Here is a 21,594-nt window from a genome sequence, read left to right as displayed (position 1 = left end):
CTATTGATCTGTTTGCTTTTGTTCTGGTCTGCTATGCTCTCCATGTTGATGGTGGAATAGATATTTGCTATTTGGACCTTTTTACCCTTGTGGGGTGTTTTTCTTATTGTTTTTAGTTCTTTGTATGTTTTGCTTTTGTTTGTTTGATTCTTCTTGTTGCTCATTATTTTACTTTGTTCCAGCTTCATTCTTGTGTGTTGTTTACTAAAGTCATAGTTGAAAAAAAGAATTCATTAATCCACATTTATATTTGCTAAAAGAAGTCAAAACACCCGGTTGTAGAATATGGGTCATATAACTTCCTAGTAAGCGTGTTCTGTAGTAATACTAATAGAACCCGGTTGTTTTTCTCGAGACAGGGTCATATACCTATACGACTAAAAGTCCCGGTTGTTATGCTGGGAACCGGTTTCCTTAAGTGAGCATATATCCCGGTTTGTTAGAATGAACCGGGTCATATTGGTTGTTCCCTTTTAAGTCCTGGTTTTTTAATAATATATCGCAGTTTTTCTCGAAACCAGGTTCTAATTGGCGAGTCCTGTAAAGCCTTTTGTAGTAGTGAGCTTCTTGCATTTCAAGCTCAAAAGCCTAAAAATATCCAATACACAATTTACATCAGCATTAAATCTCCTCGCAAAACCAATTTGATGATTGTCATTTTTTTATCCGTCAATGTAACAATTACATATTCTACTAATTTGATTAACTAGAGTGATTAAATCCTAATTCAAGAGACCAACATGAACCGAACCAAAATCAAACATTAGATTAAAACAGGACGGGTATTACTATATACAAACATGAATTAAAAAACAATACCACTGATTACTTGCATAAAAGGTCGACGTCGATGCAAAACTGAAATCTAAAGTTTTACCCATAAATGGCTAAAAACGAAACAAAAACTGTTAATCTGAAAAAAAAAAAAAAAAAAAAGAGTAAAAATCTTAACTTGCAAAACTTAATAAACGAGTCTCTAATCGTGGTCTTCGGATCTCGAAAATCGCTAGAAAGTCGCCTAAATCACCTAGAAGAAAAGGCTAAAAGTGTTATGTTTATAGAGATAAGCGTCATCAAGATAAGCACTCGGGAGGAAAATATGATCGTGTTTTTGGAAACACAGTTACAACGTGTAACTGTGAAAAAATGTCCCGAATTGAATCGATAAAATAAAGTACAATGCTACAATGCTATTAACGGTTTCAAATTAATAACCCATGATTTGAATTCCAAAACATACAAATAAAAAAATCAATGTTCAACTTGTTCCAACAATTCTAGTAACTTTACATTTTTTTTTGTTCGTTCCAAGGTACCCGTATTTTGTACATTCCAGCAACAACATTTTCTAAAACTCATTTATCAAAAATACATGTGACATGATTTGGTATAACGGTTAACTACTACTTAGTAACAATGAATGATAATACCAAGCCTCAAAATATTTATGATCAACAACATTGTTGTTAACAATCAGTTTAAACAAGTGGTCAAGGAAAGTGAAAACAATAAGAACCTACTTTCATGTCCATATTTAATATACAGTCTGTTTTCTTGGGAAAATTTCAAACACTAGCAATCTACTTACATTTTATAATACAATATAGATATTATGAAATGCAATACTGAAAGACACAACAAAGATCATCCGTTGTATCCATTGTATCCATTGTTCAAGGGTCCTGACAAAAATACACAGTCGGGCATCTACATAACGACCAACGTGTGACATTCACAACGCTGCCAACAAATGGTCATATACCGTATAACTATTCATCCCCATTCTTAACCCCAAGTTCTTGAGTATGTAATTGTACTTGGAGCTTCTAGAAACAAGGTTTGAGTATGTTGTTGTACTTGGAGCGGCTAGCAACAAGGTATTGCGACCGGACAAAGAACTACACTAATATTCGTCATTTCTTGACCCCTCATATAACATTACATATATGTAGTTCCCTTATGATATATTCCATACAATATACAATTACACCAACAAGTACTTATACAATAAGTTTTATCAACCATACGAGTTCCAACACAGGATAGTTTCCATCATCCAACTTAAACCCAAGCCAAAATTAGAAATTATCGAAGACGTCTTAAGAATTAATTATATCAAATTTATTCATCAACACAAAGTATAACCAAGAAATATAATAACCAAACAATGCATCGATTAGAATAAATCATAACCAATTCATATAAAAATTACAATCATTTAACAATTAATTTTAGATATTCTTTTAAAACAGAGCGATATTATGAGTACGTTAGACTTATTGGTAGTTTATTAAAAAAAAAACAATAGAAGTAAGACCCTAATTTGGAGCCTTTCTCAAGAAAAAGGTGCCGCGTGTAGAGAGAGAGGTGTTAGAAAACAGGGATACTTTGTGGACGCGGGAAGAAATTATCCGGATCAACTTTGGCCTTGATTCGAATCAACTTCTGAAAATTGTCCCTTTTCCGGTACCTCTCACCCCAAAGACTGGCTTCTTCATAATTAGAACTTCCAACACCCAAATCTAGATCATTGTAGTTGGAATATGCTTCTCTTGGGTTCTTTGAGACATAAGGCGTCAGTAACTCGTCCAAGCTTCGAAGCCACATTATTCTCTTGAGCGATGTAGGGGTCGTGTCTGAAGTTTGACCGTTAAAATTAACAGTCTTGAGAATCTGTAACAACACCCCAGCTCTATGAGGATATGGAATTGCTGACTCTGAGTAATCAGCCATCCTTCCGCCAAAAGGATTGATCATGAGAAGTGCCGATCCGTCGTTTTGCATGAGCTTTCTCCATATCTTTCTTAGACCGCGTATGGGAATTGGTGTCCGGACATAGTCTGATTTGCTTTTATTGTTCAGCTTGGCTATAGCAGACCGGTTCGTGAGGATCTCAATTGGGGTGGAGCTTGGCAGGCCCCAAAACACAACGGTCGATTGGATGCTTCTAATTTCTTCACAAATCTCTCGTCTAACACCGAGCTCAGGAAATTTTTCGTCCAGCAACGGAAGCAATGTGTCCCTTGTGCCCTGATAAATTCCTTCGAACATAATCCGTATGGTTTTCTTGGTGGTGTTGCCAATATATTCGGCAAACACCTGAGTTCTTATGTGTAGATTTCTATCAATAGTTGGCGCAACGTATTGATATTTATGGAAAATTTTGGTTGCCCCTTCTTCCAAAGTTTTATTCAGTATGAATACAGTTACTTTTTCTGGAACCGGAACCAACCTGAGCTTCCATGCGAGAACGATTCCAAAACTGGAAGCACCACCTCCTCGTATTGCCCAAAACAAATCCTTACCCATGGACTTCCTGTCAAGAATATTTCCATTGACATCCATAAAGCGAACGTCCACAACATTATCAGCAGCAGTACCATATTTCCTCAGTAGGTTTCCGTAGCCACCACCGCCCATGTACCCGCCAACACCCACCGTGGGGCAAACACCTGCCGGGAAATACAAGGTGTCGGTCTTCTGAGAAATACTGTAATAGAGTTCACCAAGCACAGCACCTGGCTGGACCCATGCGCTCCTGTTAGCTACGTCCACGTCTATAGACCTCATGTTGGTGAAATCAAGCATAACAAAGGGAACATCAGCAGTGTATGATAGGCCTTCATAGTCATGGCCCCCACTCCTGATCCTCATCTCGTACCCATGTTTCTTTGCGCAGAATAGAGCCTTTTGGACAAGTGTTTCATCCACAGGTGTCACGATGATTGATGGTTTAGGAGTCGAGGGTTTAAGGAACCTAGTGTTTTGCACTGCGACTTGCCAAATGGGAATGAAAGAAGCATTGACAGGTGTGATAATGAGCTGCTGAGAGAAGGAGGTGACATTGTTGGATTTGGGCTGTATGCAACTTATGAAATTTTCCGTACCTGGTGTAACATCAACAAGGGAAGATAAGTTTGCCCATGAGTTAGAAAAGGAAAGACAAAGAACCAGAAGGAAGACACAGGAGCGTATTTGAGAGTACTTCTTCATCTTAATTTGATTGGTTTGAATATCGATGCCAGTGTCTTATTTATAAACACTATATATAGGGCATACAGTTGACTTCAAAAACGGGATATAAAAATGGTGAATTCAAATGGGGTTAGAAAAAACCTAGAAGCAGCTTGCTGATTAGAATTTATCAAAAGGTTTTAAATGGAAATTGATTATGATCGTAAGTGGCGTCTTCAAACTAATTAAAAGCTAAATAAATTATCCTTAATTTTACATTATACTATATGTTGTGTGTGTCTGTGTGTCTGTGTGTTTAAACTAAATTCACATAACGATTCACAAAACAAAATTCTTTAGTCAATGCTGACCTAAACACATTGAGTTGAAATGGTAAATTGCGACCTCACATTCTGATTCCTAACGGAATAGTCAATTCCGCTCTCTATATATCTATCATGATACACTTGATTAGTTAACGTAGATTCCACTTCATGTTTTCAACAAGAAAATTGCGGTCTGGATAGTAAAGTTTTTTAGGTATTAATCTCGTCAAATATACTCATTTAATTTTCAAAAGTGTTTAAGATATGTGCTTCCTGTTAACGACGACCATTCATAAGTAATTACAAGTTCGAAAATTTCAATAATACCCTTTGAATCAAAAGTCAACGGAGGAAATAATGAAAACACTAATTACAAAATATACGATAATTTGGTGACTCAGATCTATATATGGCATTTTCTTATTAATTTATAAAGAATAGAGAGGATGATGACTTCATATCGGGTTATAATTAATATTTAATGAGAACTCAAATGGAGTTAGAAAAACCGACCCTAGAAGGACCTTGGTGATTTGAATTCTAAAAAGGTTTTAATTAAATGAAATTCATTAATAAGATCATAAGTGGCGTACGTGTTAAAAGCAAATTATGTTATCCTAAACTTAAGTTATATATGTATGTATGCATGCATTTATGTATGTATGTATGTATGTGTTTGTAAAGCTAAATTGAAATAACTCAATAAGCATCCACAAAAACAGCATTCTTTAGTCAACATCCTTAATTGCTGATCTAAGCATATTGAGCTGAAATAGTAAAATATGACCTGGCAATCTGTTTTCTAATGGAATAGTCAAATAGAATCTAAGATGCAGTTGATTTCGTTATAATATATCGATTCCGCGATTCAAAAAGAAAACTGCCGCATAGATAATATGAAATTGTTTTCAGGTAATGTACGTTGTTTAACTTTTTGTTGAATGTTCAGGAATACGTAATTCAGATATGTGCTTCTTGTTAAGGACGAGCTATTACTTTTATAATTACAAGTTCTGAAGATGTCAATAATACCATCTGAGTCAAAAGTCAACGAAGGAATAAAAGTCAAGGAAAGATATGTGCTTCCAGTTTTTTTTTCTCATATAGTTTGAACCACGGCATGCATGCAGACTGTTGAGGTTGATTAAAGCTATGATATTTAATATTAGGCTAATGATATGGAGGACTTTAATTCGAAGACTTGGCAAAAGTTTTGTTAGAAGAAATGAAAAAGTTAGAATGGACGTCATTGATTAGAAAATTGTTTTCACGGTATGGTGTCTTATTCTTATAATATTCACAGGCAAATTCCATATTTAATTTTCAATTATTTTATTTTGTCTAAGTGTCCGTTTTAGGCTAGTTTATGTTTCGTTTTGATGGTGCATCAACCCACAATTCATGCCTAGACAAGTATGATACGGTGGCAAATTGTTTATAAGCCTTTGCATTTAAAGGTTTCGAGAACCGATTTAAAGACACCAAACTGATCAAAAGCATAGACGAACATATAAACAACTAAATTTTGTTTGGGCGGGCGGGAAGTTGAACCTTGAAAAACAAGATATTATTATTAATCGTAAGATGGTCATATTTGGGCGATCCTCCATATAAGTCGGTGAATGTTAATGCCTCTACACCTATTTGACACCAGATCGATGTTGGGCGGGGCCCAATTAAGGGCAGAGGCCCAATATGTGTTTATTACGTATGTTATATGGTATTTTGGGGAATTCATTAATATTTGTACTTACGGTTTTCGGTTTATATTTCAGGTACTTTTGGTTCAAATTGTAAGAGTCTGGGATGATTGCAGAGCACACACCACCTCACTTCATCTTGGCTGTATGACAATGTTTTGGATTACCATTTTACTAATTTTAAAAATGATATTTTTGGGTATTATTTTTGAGACGTTACAAATTGATATCAGAGCCTTAGTTTGAGGGATTCGGACATACTCTCGGGTGTGTCTGAACTCAAACTGAGGATTTGTTAAAAAAATGCAAAAAAAAGGGAAATATTTTTACAGAAAAAGGTTTACTAACACAAGTAAGGGTGTGGTGGATGCAATCGACCGAGCTCAAGTAAGTTTTCCCAAAATACTCATACATGTTATCTAATATGATTTGATTTGTGAATCTGTGAATCGCATGCTAGTTAGGGCTAATGATATGCTCAGTGTTTGCATGATAGAATTCTAGGAGAGGTGCTTTTGTATGCTTATTGTATGAGCATGTAGACCAGTACTGATCAGTCAGTGATATGATGCCTTGATTAGGTTATGCTTGGTTCTGATTACTCGATGCTCGAATGTTGCTTGCTTTGTGCTTTTTAGGAGTTCTCACTAACATTAGCTAACTAGTAAGCCAATATGTAAAGTTGCATATGGCGGAAACTAAATAATTTTACAAGGTTAGGTTTTAACTCTATTGGGCAGCTCTTGTTTGACTCCAATCATTGTAGTGTGAGACCTTTCATTTGAAGAATTTTTTGTTGTCAGTGATATGTAATTGTATTTGTGAGCATGTTAGAGGGTGCAGGTAGGAGTCCCCTCTACTGCAGATGGCAGAGAGTGGTGTGGTGGTTGTCCTAGGAGAACCTAGGAAGAGATTTAGTATCGGGAACCCTATATTGATGAGAGTTAATAGTATGGATAAAGAGTGACCTGGCGGATTCAAGGAAAACCTTGAGGAAAGTACGGATAGATGTGCAAGGCAATATGGGACCGTACTAACAGAAGCAGAGAATTCGTACTCGAGTCAAGGAGAGCTGCGATGAAACCTGGAAACTTGTGGAGTATAAGATCACTCAACAATATATATATATATATATATATATATATATATATATATATGTGTGTGTGTGTGTGTGTGTGTGTGTATGTGTGTATGTGTATTATGATGGTTTGTGTCGTCTATTTTCAGTATGTGACTCTTCGAGGCAGACCGGTTGGTATTTCTGGTGCTAGTGAGTGCTCAAGCCCAGGTTTTGGAGCCGGGCAGTTGGATGATCAAACACAGGAGTTCATTACGTCTAAGATTATGCCTTGCATTCTCGAGCAGACTCTTGTGATCTACGGTACGATCAAGTAGGGTATGGTGGAGCTGTTGGAGGAGCGTTTGCGCTCTTTCCATTCTGAGATGGTGACCTTGATAGGGGCGCATTCATTGACCTTCATGGAGTTTTGGGCATGTGAGGCTCTTGACTACTACGAGGAGAAGAAACCGACATCAAGTAGGTAATGGTTAGCAGATGTTGCTAACGTATTTCGCACCAGCAGTTGTGTGGATTGGCAGTATCCTAACCATGATGAAGTAAGTCGATGGGTTGTGTTTGGTATGTCAAACCTAACAAACAAAGAATGGGAAATAAAAATCAATTCTTGTTTGAAAATGGTAGTAGTAGTGTTCTTAAAATCTCGACTAGGTTCTGAATCTCCAATTAGTCCTTAGGCGTTACCCAACTGACTAGAAGACCCCTAGATATTAATCTATGCCTACACAATGAGCGAAGCAATAGCAAACGATGAAATTTTAACATCTTGCAGAAGTTATATGTCAACAAAAACTATTTGAGGAATGACTAGTGTTGTATTAATCATAATAACCTATTTGTTATGATATTAGTGGTATTTACGAACTTTGTTATGAAATTAGTCATCTTTAATTATTTCTAAATTCAACAAGTTAGCGATTTAGGGTCCCCGATGAATCCCTCAATTAATCTCAACCTAGCCGATTAACCCCTTAACCTCAGTCCACCGACTAGCTAACATCGAGTGTTTTTTACAACTTTAGGTAGTACATAGTAAATATGTGTAACATCCCGTTTGTTAAATAAATAAGTAGATAAAAAATCAATAATAATAGTAGCCTTGAATGTGGAATAATTCATAAAACCGGGACATATATGAGGAACATAACGCACAACATTTGATCATATACGAAGATTAGGACACGGACCAACCATTCAAAACTGGGTCATATATGGCTAAAAGAGCCCGATTCCAATCCCCAAACCGGGTCATATAAAGATTAAATATGGACCGGTTTCATTCAAATAACCGAGTCTTTTTCAAACTTGCAAAAACCAACTATAATCACATTACCGGACAACATGATTATAAAAATGTTGTGTTGCTGAGATGAGTTCATCCCTTTGACAATTTTGCCCTTGGTTTTGTCTTGCATCTGTATGGTGGTTTCTTTTGGAGTTGCTGGCATACTTTCTTGATCTTCTCTGGTTCTATTTGTGATCCCGGTTGCTGATTGCATTCTAGATGTTGGTGTGTTTTATTGCTTTCTTGACCATTTTGCCCCTGCCTGGCAATTTTCGATGTGGTGCATGTTTACTGATGTTTTCTCCCTCTATTCATCTGTTTGCTTTTGTTCTGGTCTGCTATGCTCTCCATGTTGATGGTGGAATAGATATTTGCTATTTGGACCTTTTTACCCTTGTGGGGTGTTTTTCTTATTGTTTTTAGTTCTTTGTATGTTTTGCTTTTGTTTGTTTGATTCTTCTTGTTGCTCATTATTTTACTTTGTTCCAGCTTCATTCTTGTGTGTTTTTTACTAAAGTCATAGTTGAAAAAAAGAAGTCATTAATCCACATTTATATTTGCTAAAAGAAGTCAAAACACCCGGTTGTAGAATATGGTCCATATAACTTCCTAGTAAGCGTGTTCTGTAGTAATACTAATAGAACCCGGTTGTTTTTCTCGAGACAGGGTCATATACCTATACGACTAAAAGTCCCGGTTGTTATGCTGGGAACCGGTTTCCTTAAGTGAGCATATATCCCGGTTTGTCAGAATGAACCGGGTCATATTGGTTGTTCCCTTTTAAGTCCTGGTTTTTTAATAATATATCGCAGTTTTTCTCGAAACCGGGTTCTAATTGGCAAGTCCTATAAAGCCTTTTGTAGTAGTGAGCTTCTTGCATTTCAAGCTCAAAAGCCTAAAAATATCCAATACACAATTTACATCAGCATTAAATCTCCTCGCAAAACCAATTTGATGATTGTCATCTTTTTATCGGTCAATGTAACAATTACATATTCTACTAATTTGATTAACTAGAGTGATTAAATCCTAATTCAAGAGACCAACATGAACCGAACCAAAATCAAACATTAGATTAAAACAGGACGGGTATTACTATATACAAACATGAATTAAAAAACAATACCACCGATTACTTGCATAAAAGGTCGACGTCGATGCAAAACTGAAATCTAAAGTTTTACCCATAAATGGCTAAAAACGAAACAAAAACTGTTAATCTGAAAAAAAAAAAAAAAAGTAAAAATCTTAACTTGCAAAACTTAATAAACGAGTCTCTAATCGTGGTCTTCGGATCTCGAAAATCGCTAGAAAGTCGCCTAAATCACCTAGAAGAAAAGGCTAAAAGTGTTATGTTTATAGAGATAAGCGTCATCAAGATAAGCACTCGGGAGGAAAATATGATCGTGTTTTTGGAAACACAGTTACAACGTGTAACTGTGAAAAAATGTCCCGAATTGAATCGATAAAATAAAGTACAATGCTACAATGCTATTAACGGTTTAAAATTAATAACCCATGATTTGAATTCCAAAACATACAAATAAAAAAATCAATGTTCAACTTGTTCCAACAATTCCAGTAACTTTACAATTTTTTTGTTTGTTCCAAGGTACCCGTATTTTGTACATTCCAGCAACAACATTTTCTTAAACTCATTTATCAAAAATACATGTGACATGATTTGGTATAGCGGTTAACTACTACTTAGTAACAATGAATGATAATACCAAGCCTCAAAATATTTATGATCAACAACATTGTTATTAACAATCACTTTAAACAAGTGGTCAAGGAAAGTGAAAACAATAAGAACCTACTTTCATGTCTATATTTAATATACAGTCTGTTTTTTTGGAAAAATTTCAAACAATAGCAATCTACTTACATTTTATAATACAATATAGATATTATGAAATGCAATACTGAAAGACACAACAAAGATCATCCGTTGTATCCATTGTTCAAGGGTCCTGACAAAAATACACAGTCGGGCATCTGCATAACGACCAACGTGTGACATTCACAACGCTGCCAACAAATGGTCATATACCGTATAACTATTCATCCCCATTCTTAACCCCAAGTTCTTGAGTATGTAATTGTACTTGGAGCTTCTAGAAACAAGGTTTGAGTATGTTGTTGTACTTGGAGCGGCTAGCAACAAGGTATTGCGACCGGACAAAGAACTACACTAATATTCGTCATTTCTTGACCCCACATATAACATTACATATATGTAGTTCCCTTATGATATATTCCATACAATATACAATTACACCAACAAGTACTTATACAATAAGTTTTTATCAACCATACGAGTTCCAACACAGGATAGTTTCCATCATCCAACTTAAAACCAAGCCAAAATTAGAAATTATCGAAGACGTCTTAAGAATTAATTATATCAAATTTATTCATCAACACAAAGTATAACCAAGAAATATAATAACCAAACAATGCATAGATTAGAATAAATCATAACCAATTCATATAAAAATTACAATCATTTAACAATTAATTTTAGATATTCTTTTAAAACAGAGCGATATTATGAGTACGTGAGACTTATTGGTAGTTTATTAAAAAAAACAAAAGAAGTAAGACCCTAATTTTGAGCCTTTCTCAAGAAAAAGGTGCCTCGTGTAGAGAGAGAGGTGTTAGAAAACAGGGATACTTTGTGGACGCCGGAAGAAATTATCCGGATCAACTTTGGCCTTGATTCGAATCAACTTCTGAAAATTGTCCCTTTTCCAGTACCTCTCACCCCAAAGACTGGCTTCTTCATAATTAGAACTTCCAACACCCAAATCTAGATCATTGTAGTTGGAATATGCTTCTCTTGGGTTCTTTGAGACATAAGGCGTCAGTAACTCGTCCAAGCTTCGAAGCCACATTATTCTCTTGAGCGATGTAGGGGTCGTGTCTGAAGTTTGACCGTTAAAATTAACAGTCTTGAGAATCTGTAACAACACCCCAGCTCTATGAGGATATGGAATTGCTGACTCTGAGTAATCAGCCATCCTTCCGCCAAAAGGATTGATCATGAGAAGTGCCGATCCGTCGTTTTGCATGAGCTTTCTCCATATCTTTCTTAGACCGTGTATGGGAATTGGTGTCCGGACATAGTCTGATTTGCTTTTATTGTTCAGCTTGGCTATAGCAGACCGGTTCGTGAGGATCTCAATTGGGGTGGAGCTTGGCAGGCCCCAAAACACAACGGTCGATTGGATGCTTCTAATTTCTTCACAAATCTCTCGTCTAACACCGAGCTCAGGAAATTTTTCGTCCAGCAACGGAAGCAATGTGTCCCTTGTGCCCTGATAAATTCCTTCGAACATAATCCGTATGGTTTTCTTGGTGGTGTTGCCAATATATTCGGCAAACACCTGAGTTCTTATGTGTAGATTTCTATCAATAGTTGGCGCAACGTATTGATATTTATGGAAAATTTTGGTTGCCCCTTCTTCCAAAGTTTTATTCAGTATGAATACAGTTACTTTTTCTGGAACCGGAACCAACCTGAGCTTCCATGCGAGAACGATTCCAAAACTGGAAGCACCACCTCCTCGTATTGCCCAAAACAAATCCTTACCCATTGACTTCCTGTCAAGAATATTTCCATTGACATCCATAAAGCGAACGTCCACAACATTATCAGCAGCAGTACCATATTTCCTCAGTAGGTTTCCGTAGCCACCACCGCCCATGTACCCGCCAACACCCACCGTGGGGCAAACACCTGCCGGGAAATACAAGGTGTCGGTCTTCTGAGAAATACTGTAATAGAGTTCACCAAGCACAGCACCTGGCTGGACCCATGCGCTCCTGTTAGCTACGTCCACGTCTATAGACCTCATGTTGGTGAAATCAAGCATAACAAAGGGAACATCAGCAGTGTATGATAGGCCTTCATAGTCATGGCCCCCACTCCTGATCCTCATCTCGTACCCATGTTTCTTTGCGCAGAATAGAGCCTTTTGGACAAGTGTTTCATCCACAGGTGTCACGATGATTGATGGTTTAGGAGTCGAGGGTTTAAGGAACCTAGTGTTTTGCACTGCGACTTGCCAAATGGGAATGAAAGAAGCATTGACAGGTGTGATAATGAGCTGCTGAGAGAAGGAGGTGACATTGTTGGATTTGGGCTGTATGCAACTTATGAAATTTTCCGTACCTGGTGTAACATCAACAAGGGAAGATAAGTTTGCCCATGAGTTAGAAAAGGAAAGACAAAGAACCAGAAGGAAGACACAGGAGCGTATTTGAGAGTACTTCTTCACCTTAATTTGATTGGTTTGAATATCGATGCCAGTGTCTTATTTATAAACACTATATATAGGGCATACAGTTGACTTCAAAAACGGGATATAAAAATGGTGAATTCAAATGGGGTTAGAAAAAACCTAGAAGCAGCTTGCTGATTAGAATTTATCAAAAGGTTTTAAATGGAAATTGATTATGATCGTAAGTGGCGTCTTCAAACTAATTAAAAGCTAAATAAATTATCCTTAATTTTACATTATACTATATGTTGTGTGTGTCTGTGTGTCTGTGTGTTTAAACTAAATTCACATAACGATTCACAAAACAAAATTCTTTAGTCAATGCTGACCTAAACACATTGAGTTGAAATGGTAAATTGCGACCTCACATTCTGATTCCTAACGGAATAGTCAATTCCGCTCTCTATATATCTATCATGATACACTTGATTAGTTAACGTAGATTCCATTTCATGTTTTCAACAAGAAAATTGCGGTCTGGATAGTAAAGTTTTTTAGGTATTAATCTCGTCAAATATACTCATTTAATTTTCAAAAGTGTTTAAGATATGTGCTTCCTGTTAACGACGACCATTCATAAGTAATTACAAGTTCGAAAATTTCAATAATACCCTTTGAATCAAAAGTCAACGGAGGAAATAATGAAAACACTAATTACAAAATATACGATAATTTGGTGACTCAGATCTATATATGGCATTTTCTTATTAATTTATAAAGAATAGAGAGTATGATGACTTCATATCGGGTTATAATTAATATTTAATGAGAACTCAAATGGAGTTAGAAAAACCGACCCTAGAAGGACCTTGGTGATTTGAATTCTAAAAAGGTTTTAATTAAATGAAATTCATTAATAAGATCATAAGTGGCGTACGTGTTAAAAGCAAATTATGTTATCCTAAACTTAAGTTATATATGTATGTATGCATGCATTTATGTATGTATGTATGTATGTGTTTGTAAAGCTAAATTGAAATAACTCAATAAGCATCCACAAAAACAGCATTCTTTAGTCAACATCCTTAATTGCTGATCTAAGCATATTGAGCTGAAATAGTAAAATATGACCTGGCAATCTGTTTTCTAATGGAATAGTCAAATAGAATCTAAGATGCAGTTGATTTCGTTATAATATATCGATTCCGCGATTCAAAAAGAAAACTGCCGCATAGATAATATGAAATTGTTTTCAGGTAATGTACGTTGTTTAACTTTTTGTTGAATGTTCAGGAATACGTAATTCAGATATGTGCTTCTTGTTAAGGACGAGCTATTACTTTTATAATTACAAGTTCTGAAGATGTCAATAATACCATCTGAGTCAAAAGTCAACGAAGGAATAAAAGTCAAGGAAAGATATGTGCTTCCAGTTTTTTTTTCTCATATAGTTTGAACCACGGCATGCATGCAGACTGTTGAGGTTGATTAAAGCTATGATATTTAATATTAGGCTAATGATATGGAGGACTTTAATTCGAAGACTTGGCAAAAGTTTTGTTAGAAGAAATGAAAAAGTTAGAATGGACGTCATTGATTAGAAAATTGTTTTCACGGTATGGTGTCTTATTCTTATAATATTCACAGGCAAATTCCATATTTAATTTTCAATTATTTTATTTTGTCTAAGTGTCCGTTTTAGGCTAGTTTATGTTTCGTTTTGATGGTGCATCAACCCACAATTCATGCCTAGACAAGTATGATACGGTGGCAAATTGTTTATAAGCCTTTGCATTTAAAGGTTTCGAGAACCGATTTAAAGACACCAAACTGATCAAAAGCATAGACGAACATATAAACAACTAAATTTTGTTTGGGCGGGCGGGAAGTTGAACCTTGAAAAACAAGATATTATTATTAATCGTAAGATGGTCATATTTGGGCGATCCTCCATATAAGTCGGTGAATGGTAATGCCTCTACACCTATTTGACACCAGATCGATGTTGGGCGGGGCCCAATTAAGGGCAGAGGCCCAATATGTGTTTATTACGTATGTTATATGGTATTTTGGGGAATTCATTAATATTTGTACTTACGGTTTTCGGTTTATATTTCAGGTACTTTTGGTTCAAATTGTAAGAGTCTGGGATGATTGCAGAGCACACACCACCTCACTTCATCTTGGTTGTATGACAATGTTTTGGATTATCATTTTACTAATTTTAAAAATGATATTTTTGGGTATTATTTTTGAGACGTTACAAATTGATATCAGAGCCTTAGTTTGAGGGATTCGGACATACTCTCGGGTGTGTCTGAACTCAAACTGAGGATTTGTTAAAAAAATTCAAAAAAAAGGGAAATATTTTTACAGAAAAAGGTTTACTAACACAAGTAAGGGTGTGGTGGATGCAATCGACCGAGCTCAAGTAAGTTTTCCCAAAATACTCATACATGTTATCTAATATGATTTGATTTGTGAATCTGTGAATCGCATGCTAGTTAGGGCTAATGATATGCTTAGTGTTTGCATGATAGAATTCTAGGAGAGGTGCTTTTGTATGCTTATTGTATGAGCATGTAGACCAGTACTGATCAGTCAGTGATATGATGCCTTGATTAGGTTATGCTTGGTTCTGATTACTCGATGCTCGAATGTTGCTTGCTTTGTGCTTTTTAGGAGTTCTCACTAACATTAGCTAACTAGTAAGCCAATATGTAAAGTTGCATATGGCGGAAACTAAATAATTTTACAAGGTTAGGTTTTAACTCTATTGGGCAGCTCTTGTTTGACTCCAATCATTGTAGTGTGAGACCTTTCATTCGAAGAATTTTTTGTTGTCAGTGATATGTAATTGTATTTGTGAGCATGTTAGAGGGTGCAGGTAGGAGTCCCCTCTACTGCAGATGGCAGAGAGTGGTGTGGTGGTTGTCCTAGGAGAACCTAGGAAGAGATTTAGTATCGGGAACCCTATATTGATGAGAGTTAATAGTATGGATAAAGAGTGACCTGGCGGATTCAAGGAAAACCTTAAGGAAAGTACGGATAGATGTGCAAGGCAATATGGGACCGTACTAACAGAAGCAGAGAATTCGTACTCGAGTCAAGGAGAGCTGCGATGAAACCTGGAAACTTGTGGAGTATAAGATCACTCAACAATATATATATATATATATATATATATATATATATATATATATATATATATGTGTGTGTGTGTGTGTGTGTGTATGTGTATTATGATGGTTTGTATCGTCTATTTTCAGTATGTGACTCTTCGAGGCAGACCGGTTGGTATTTCTGGTGCTAGTAAGTGCTTAAGCCCAGGTTTTGGAGCCGGGCAGTTGGATGATCAAACACAGGAGTTCATTACGTCTAAGATTATGCCTTGCATTCTCGAGCAGACTCTTGTGATCTACGGTACGATCAAGTAGGGTATGGTGGAGCTGTTGGAGGAGCGTTTGCGCTCTTTCCATTCTGAGATGGTGACCTTGATAGGGGCGCATTCATTGACCTTCATGGAGTTTTGGGCATGTGAGGCTCTTGACTACTACGAGGAGAAGAAACCGACATCAAGTAGGTAATGGTTAGCAGATGTTGCTAATGTATTTCGCACCAGCAGTTGTGTGGATTGGTAGTATCCTAACCATGATGAAGTAAGTCGATGGGTTGTGTTTGGTATGTCAAACCTAACAAACAAAGAATGGGAAATAAAAATCAATTCTTGTTTGAAAATGGTAGTAGTAGTGTTGTTAAAATCTCGACTAGGTTCTGAATCTCCAATTAGTCCTTAGGCGTTACCCAACCGACTAGAAGACCCCTAGATATTAATCTATGCCTACACAATGAGCGAAGCAATAGCAAACGATGAAATTTTAACATTTTGCAGAAGTTATATGTCAACAAAAACTATTTGAGGAATGACTAGTGTTGTATTAATCATAATAACCTATTTGTTATGATATTAGTGGTATTTACGAACTTTGTTACGAAATTAGTCATCTTTAATTATTTCTAAATTCAACAAGTTAGCGATTTAGGGTCCCCGATGAATCCCTCAATTAATCTCAACCTAGCCGATTAACCCCTTAACCTCAGTCCACCGACTAGCTAACGTCGAGTGTTTTTTACAACTTTAGGTAGTACATAGTAAATATGTGTAACATCCCGTTTGTTAAATAAATAAGTAGATAAAAAATCAATAATAATAGTAGCCTTGAATGTGGAATAATTCATAAAACCGGGACATATATGAGGAACATAACGCACAACATTTGATCATATACGAAGATTAGGACACGGTCCAACCATTCAAAACTGGGTCATATATGGCTAAAAGAGCCCGATTCCAATCCCCAAACCGGGTCATATAAAGATTAAATATGGACCGGTTTCATTCAAATAACCGAGTCTTTTTCAAACTTGCAAAAACCAACTATAATCACATTACCGGACAACATGATTATAAAAATGTTGTGTTGCTGAGACGAGTTCATCCCTTTGACAATTTTGCCCCTGGTTTTGTCTTGCATCTGTGTGGTGGTTTCTTTTGGAGTTGCTGGCATACTTTCTTGATCTTCTTTGGTTCTATTTGTGATCCTTGTTGCTGATTGCATTCTAGATGTTGGTGTGTTTTATTGCTTTCTTGACCATTTTGCCCCTACCTGGCAATTTTCGGTGTGGTGCCTGTTTACTGATGTTTTCTCCCTCTATTCATCTGTTTGCTTTTGGTCTGGTCTGCTATGCTCTCCATGTTGATGGTGGAATAGATATTTGCTATTTGGACCTTTTTACCCTTGTGGGGTGTTTTTCTTATTGTTTTTAGTTCTTTGTATGTTTTGCTTTTGTTTGTTTGATTCTTCTTGTTGCTCATTATTTTACTTTGTTCCAGCTTCATTCTTGTGTGTTTTTTACTAAAGTCATAGTTGAAAAAAAGAAGTCATTAATCCACATTTATATTTGCTAAAAGAAGTCAAAACACCCGGTTGTAGAATATGGGTCATATAACTTCCTAGTAAGCATGTTCTGTAGTAATACTAATAGAACCCGGTTGTTTTTCTCGAGACAGGGTCATATACCTATACGACTAAAAGTCCCGGTTGTTATGCTGGGAACCGGTTTCCTTAAGTGAGCATATATCCCGGTTTGTTAGAATGAACCGGGTCATATTGGTTGTTCCCTTTTAAGTCCTGGTTTTTTAATAATATATCGCAGTTTTTCTCGAAACCGGGTTCTAATTGGCGAGTCCTATAAAGCCTTTTGTAGTAGTGAGCTTCTTGCATTTCAAGCTCAAAAGCCTAAAAATATCCAATACACAATTTACATCAGCATTAAATCTCCTCGCAAAACCAATTTGATGATTGTCATCTTTTTATCGGTCAATGTAACAATTACATATTCTACTAATTTGATTAACTAGAGTGATTAAATCCTAATTCAAGAGACCAACATGAACCGAACCAAAATCAAACATTAGATTAAAACAGGACGGGTACTACTATATACAAACATGAATTAAAAAACAATACCACCGATTACTTGCATAAAAGGTCGACGTCGATGCAAAACTGAAATCTAAAGTTTTACCCATAAATGGCTAAAAACGAAACAAAAACTATTAATCTGAAAAATAAAAAAAATAAAAAAAAATAAAAAAAGAGTAAAAATCTTAACTTGCAAAACTTAATAAACGAGTCTCTAATCGTGGTCTTCGGATCTCAAAAATCGCTAGAAAGTCGCCTAAATCACCTAGAAGAAAAGGCTAAAAGTGTTATGTTTATAGAGATAAGCGTCATCAAGATAAGCACTCGGGAGGAAAATATGATCGTGTTTTTGGAAACACAGTTACAACGTGTAACTGTGAAAAAATGTCCCGAATTGAATCGATAAAATAAAGTACAATGCTACAATGCTATTAACGGTTTAAAATTAATAACCCATGATTTGAATTCCAAAACATACAAATAAAAAAATCAATGTTCAACTTGTTCCAACAATTCCAGTAACTTTACAATTTTTTTGTTCGTTCCAAGGTACCCGTATTTTGTACATTCCAGCAACAACATTTTCTTAAACTCATTTATCAAAAATACATGTGACATGATTTGGTATAGCGGTTAACTACTACTTAGTAACAATGAATGATAATACCAAGCCTCAAAATATTTATGATCAACAACATTGTTATTAACAATCACTTTAAACAAGTGGTCAAGGAAAGTGAAAACAATAAGAACCTACTTTCATGTCCATATTTAATATACAGTCTGTTTTCTTGGGAAAATGTCAAACAATAGCAATCTACTTACATTTTATAATACAATATAGATATTATGAAATGCAATACTGAAAGACACAACAAAGATCATCCGTTGTATCCATTGTTCAAGGGTCCTGACAAAAATACACATTCGGGCATCTGCATAACGACCAACGTGTGACATTCACAACGCTGCCAACAAATGGTCATATACCGTATAACTATTCATCCCCATTCTTAACCCCAAGTTCTTGAGTATGTAATTGTACTTGGAGCTTCTAGAAACAAGGTTTGAGTATGTTGTTGTACTTGGAGCGGCTAGCAACAAGGTATTGCGACCGGACAAAGAACTACACTAATATTCGTCATTTCTTGACCCCTCATATAACATTACATATATGTAGTTCCCTTATGATATATTCCATACAATATACAATTACACCAACAAGTACTTATACAATAAGTTTTTATCAACCATACGAGTTCCAACACAGGATAGTTTCCATCATCCAACTTAAACCCAAGCCAAAATTAGAAATTATCGAAGACGTCTTAAGAATTAATTATATCAAATTTATTCATCAACACAAAGTATAACCAAGAAATATAATAACCAAACAATGCATCGATTAGAATAAATCATAACCAATTCATATAAAAATTACAATCATTTAACAATTAATTTTAGATATTCTTTTAAAACAGAGCGATACTATGAGTACGTGAGACTTATTGGTAGTTTATTAAAAAAAACAAAAGAAGTAAGACCCTAATTTTGAGCCTTTCTCAAGAAAAAGGTGCCTCGTGTAGAGAGAGAGGTGTTAGAAAACAGGGATACTTTGTGGACGCCGGAAGAAATTATCCGGATCAACTTTGGCCTTGATTCGAATCAACTTCTGAAAATTGTCCCTTTTCCGGTACCTCTCACCCCAAAGACTGGCTTCTTCATAATTAGAACTTCCAACACCCAAATCTAGATCATTGTAGTTGGAATATGCTTCTCTTGGGTTCTTTGAGACATAAGGCGTCAGTAACTCGTCCAAGCTTCGAAGCCACATTATTCTCTTGAGCGATGTAGGGGTCGTGTCTGAAGTTTGACCGTTAAAATTAACAGTCTTGAGAATCTGTAACAACACCCCAGCTCTATGAGGATATGGAATTGCTGACTCTGAGTAATCAGCCATCCTTCCGCCAAAAGGATTGATCATGAGAAGTGCCGATCCGTCGTTTTGCATGAGCTTTCTCCATATCTTTCTTAGACCGCGTATGGGAATTGGTGTCCGGACATAGTCTGATTTGCTTTTATTGTTCAGCTTGGCTATAGCAGACCGGTTCGTGAGGATCTCAATTGGGGTGGAGCTTGGCAGGCCCCAAAACACAACGGTCGATTGGATGCTTCTAATTTCTTCACAAATCTCTCGTCTAACACCGAGCTCAGGAAATTTTTCGTCCAGCAACGGAAGCAATGTGTCCCTTGTGCCCTGATAAATTCCTTCGAACATAATCCGTATGGTTTTCTTGGTGGTGTTGCCAATATATTCGGCAAACACCTGAGTTCTTATGTGTAGATTTCTATCAATAGTTGGCGCAACGTATTGATATTTATGGAAAATTTTGGTTGCCCCTTCTTCCAAAGTTTTATTCAGTATGAATACAGTTACTTTTTCTGGAACCGGAACCAACCTGAGCTTCCATGCGAGAACGATTCCAAAACTGGAAGCACCACCTCCTCGTATTGCCCAAAACAAATCCTTACCCATGGACTTCCTGTCAAGAATATTTCCATTGACATCCATAAAGCGAACGTCCACAACATTATCAGCAGCAGTACCATATTTCCTCAGTAGGTTTCCGTAGCCACCACCGCCCATGTACCCGCCAACACCCACCGTGGGGCAAACACCTGCCGGGAAATACAAGGTGTCGGTCTTCTGAGAAATACTGTAATAGAGTTCACCAAGCACAGCACCTGGCTGGACCCATGCGCTCCTGTTAGCTACGTCCACGTCTATAGACCTCATGTTGGTGAAATCAAGCATAACAAAGGGAACATCAGCAGTGTATGATAGGCCTTCATAGTCATGGCCCCCACTCCTGATCCTCATCTCGTACCCATGTTTCTTTGCGCAGAATAGAGCCTTTTGGACAAGTGTTTCATCCACAGGTGTCACGATGATTGATGGTTTAGGAGTCGAGGGTTTAAGGAACCTAGTGTTTTGCACTGCGACTTGCCAAATGGGAATGAAAGAAGCATTGACAGGTGTGATAATGAGCTGCTGAGAGAAGGAGGTGACATTGTTGGATTTGGGCTGTATGCAACTTATGAAATTTTCCGTACCTGGTGTAACATCAACAAGGGAAGATAAGTTTGCCCATGAGTTAGAAAAGGAAAGACAAAGAACCAGAAGGAAGACACAGGAGCGTATTTGAGAGTACTTCTTCATCTTAATTTGATTGGTTTGAATATCGATGCCAGTGTCTTATTTATAAACACTATATATAGGGCATACAGTTGACTTCAAAAACGGGATATAAAAATGGTGAATTCAAATGGGGTTAGAAAAAACCTAGAAGCAGCTTGCTGATTAGAATTTATCAAAAGGTTTTAAATGGAAATTGATTATGATCGTAAGTGGCGTCTTCAAACTAATTAAAAGCTAAATAAATTATCCTTAATTTTACATTATACTATATGTTGTGTGTGTCTGTGTGTCTGTGTGTTTAAACTAAATTCACATAACGATTCACAAAACAAAATTCTTT

The 21,594-nt window shown here is 36.4% G+C and overlaps 3 protein-coding genes across 3 annotated transcripts; all 3 read right to left on the bottom strand.

Annotated features, from left to right (window-relative positions):
• Window positions 1–2,352: 2,352 nt before the first annotated feature.
• LOC128127171 (tetrahydroberberine oxidase-like) lies at window positions 2,353–3,993 on the bottom strand. Its single transcript, XM_052765593.1, has one exon. It carries the CDS (start codon window positions 3,991–3,993, stop codon window positions 2,371–2,373), a length of 1,623 nt encoding a protein of 540 aa, XP_052621553.1. The 3' UTR covers window positions 2,353–2,370.
• Window positions 3,994–10,961: 6,968 nt separating this feature from the next.
• On the bottom strand, window positions 10,962–19,066 carry LOC128127170 (tetrahydroberberine oxidase-like). The gene is made up of 4 exons (XM_052765592.1): window positions 19,046–19,066; window positions 18,159–18,194; window positions 17,732–17,869; window positions 10,962–12,626 (listed from the first exon to the last, which is right to left on the bottom strand). Exons 1-4 carry the CDS (start codon window positions 19,064–19,066, stop codon window positions 11,004–11,006), a joined length of 1,818 nt encoding a protein of 605 aa, XP_052621552.1. The 3' UTR covers window positions 10,962–11,003.
• Window positions 19,067–19,565: 499 nt separating this feature from the next.
• LOC128127168 (tetrahydroberberine oxidase-like) lies at window positions 19,566–21,275 on the bottom strand. The gene has a single exon (XM_052765591.1). It carries the CDS (start codon window positions 21,273–21,275, stop codon window positions 19,653–19,655), a length of 1,623 nt encoding a protein of 540 aa, XP_052621551.1. The 3' UTR covers window positions 19,566–19,652.
• Between the last annotated feature and the right edge of the window lie 319 nt (window positions 21,276–21,594).

The sequence above is a fragment of the Lactuca sativa genome, chromosome 1, assembly GCF_002870075.4.
Source record: "Lactuca sativa cultivar Salinas chromosome 1, Lsat_Salinas_v11, whole genome shotgun sequence".
Taxonomy (NCBI): domain Eukaryota; kingdom Viridiplantae; phylum Streptophyta; class Magnoliopsida; order Asterales; family Asteraceae; genus Lactuca; species Lactuca sativa.
Note: the sequence above shows the minus strand (reverse complement) of the source record. Positions and strands in the feature narration are given on the sequence as shown.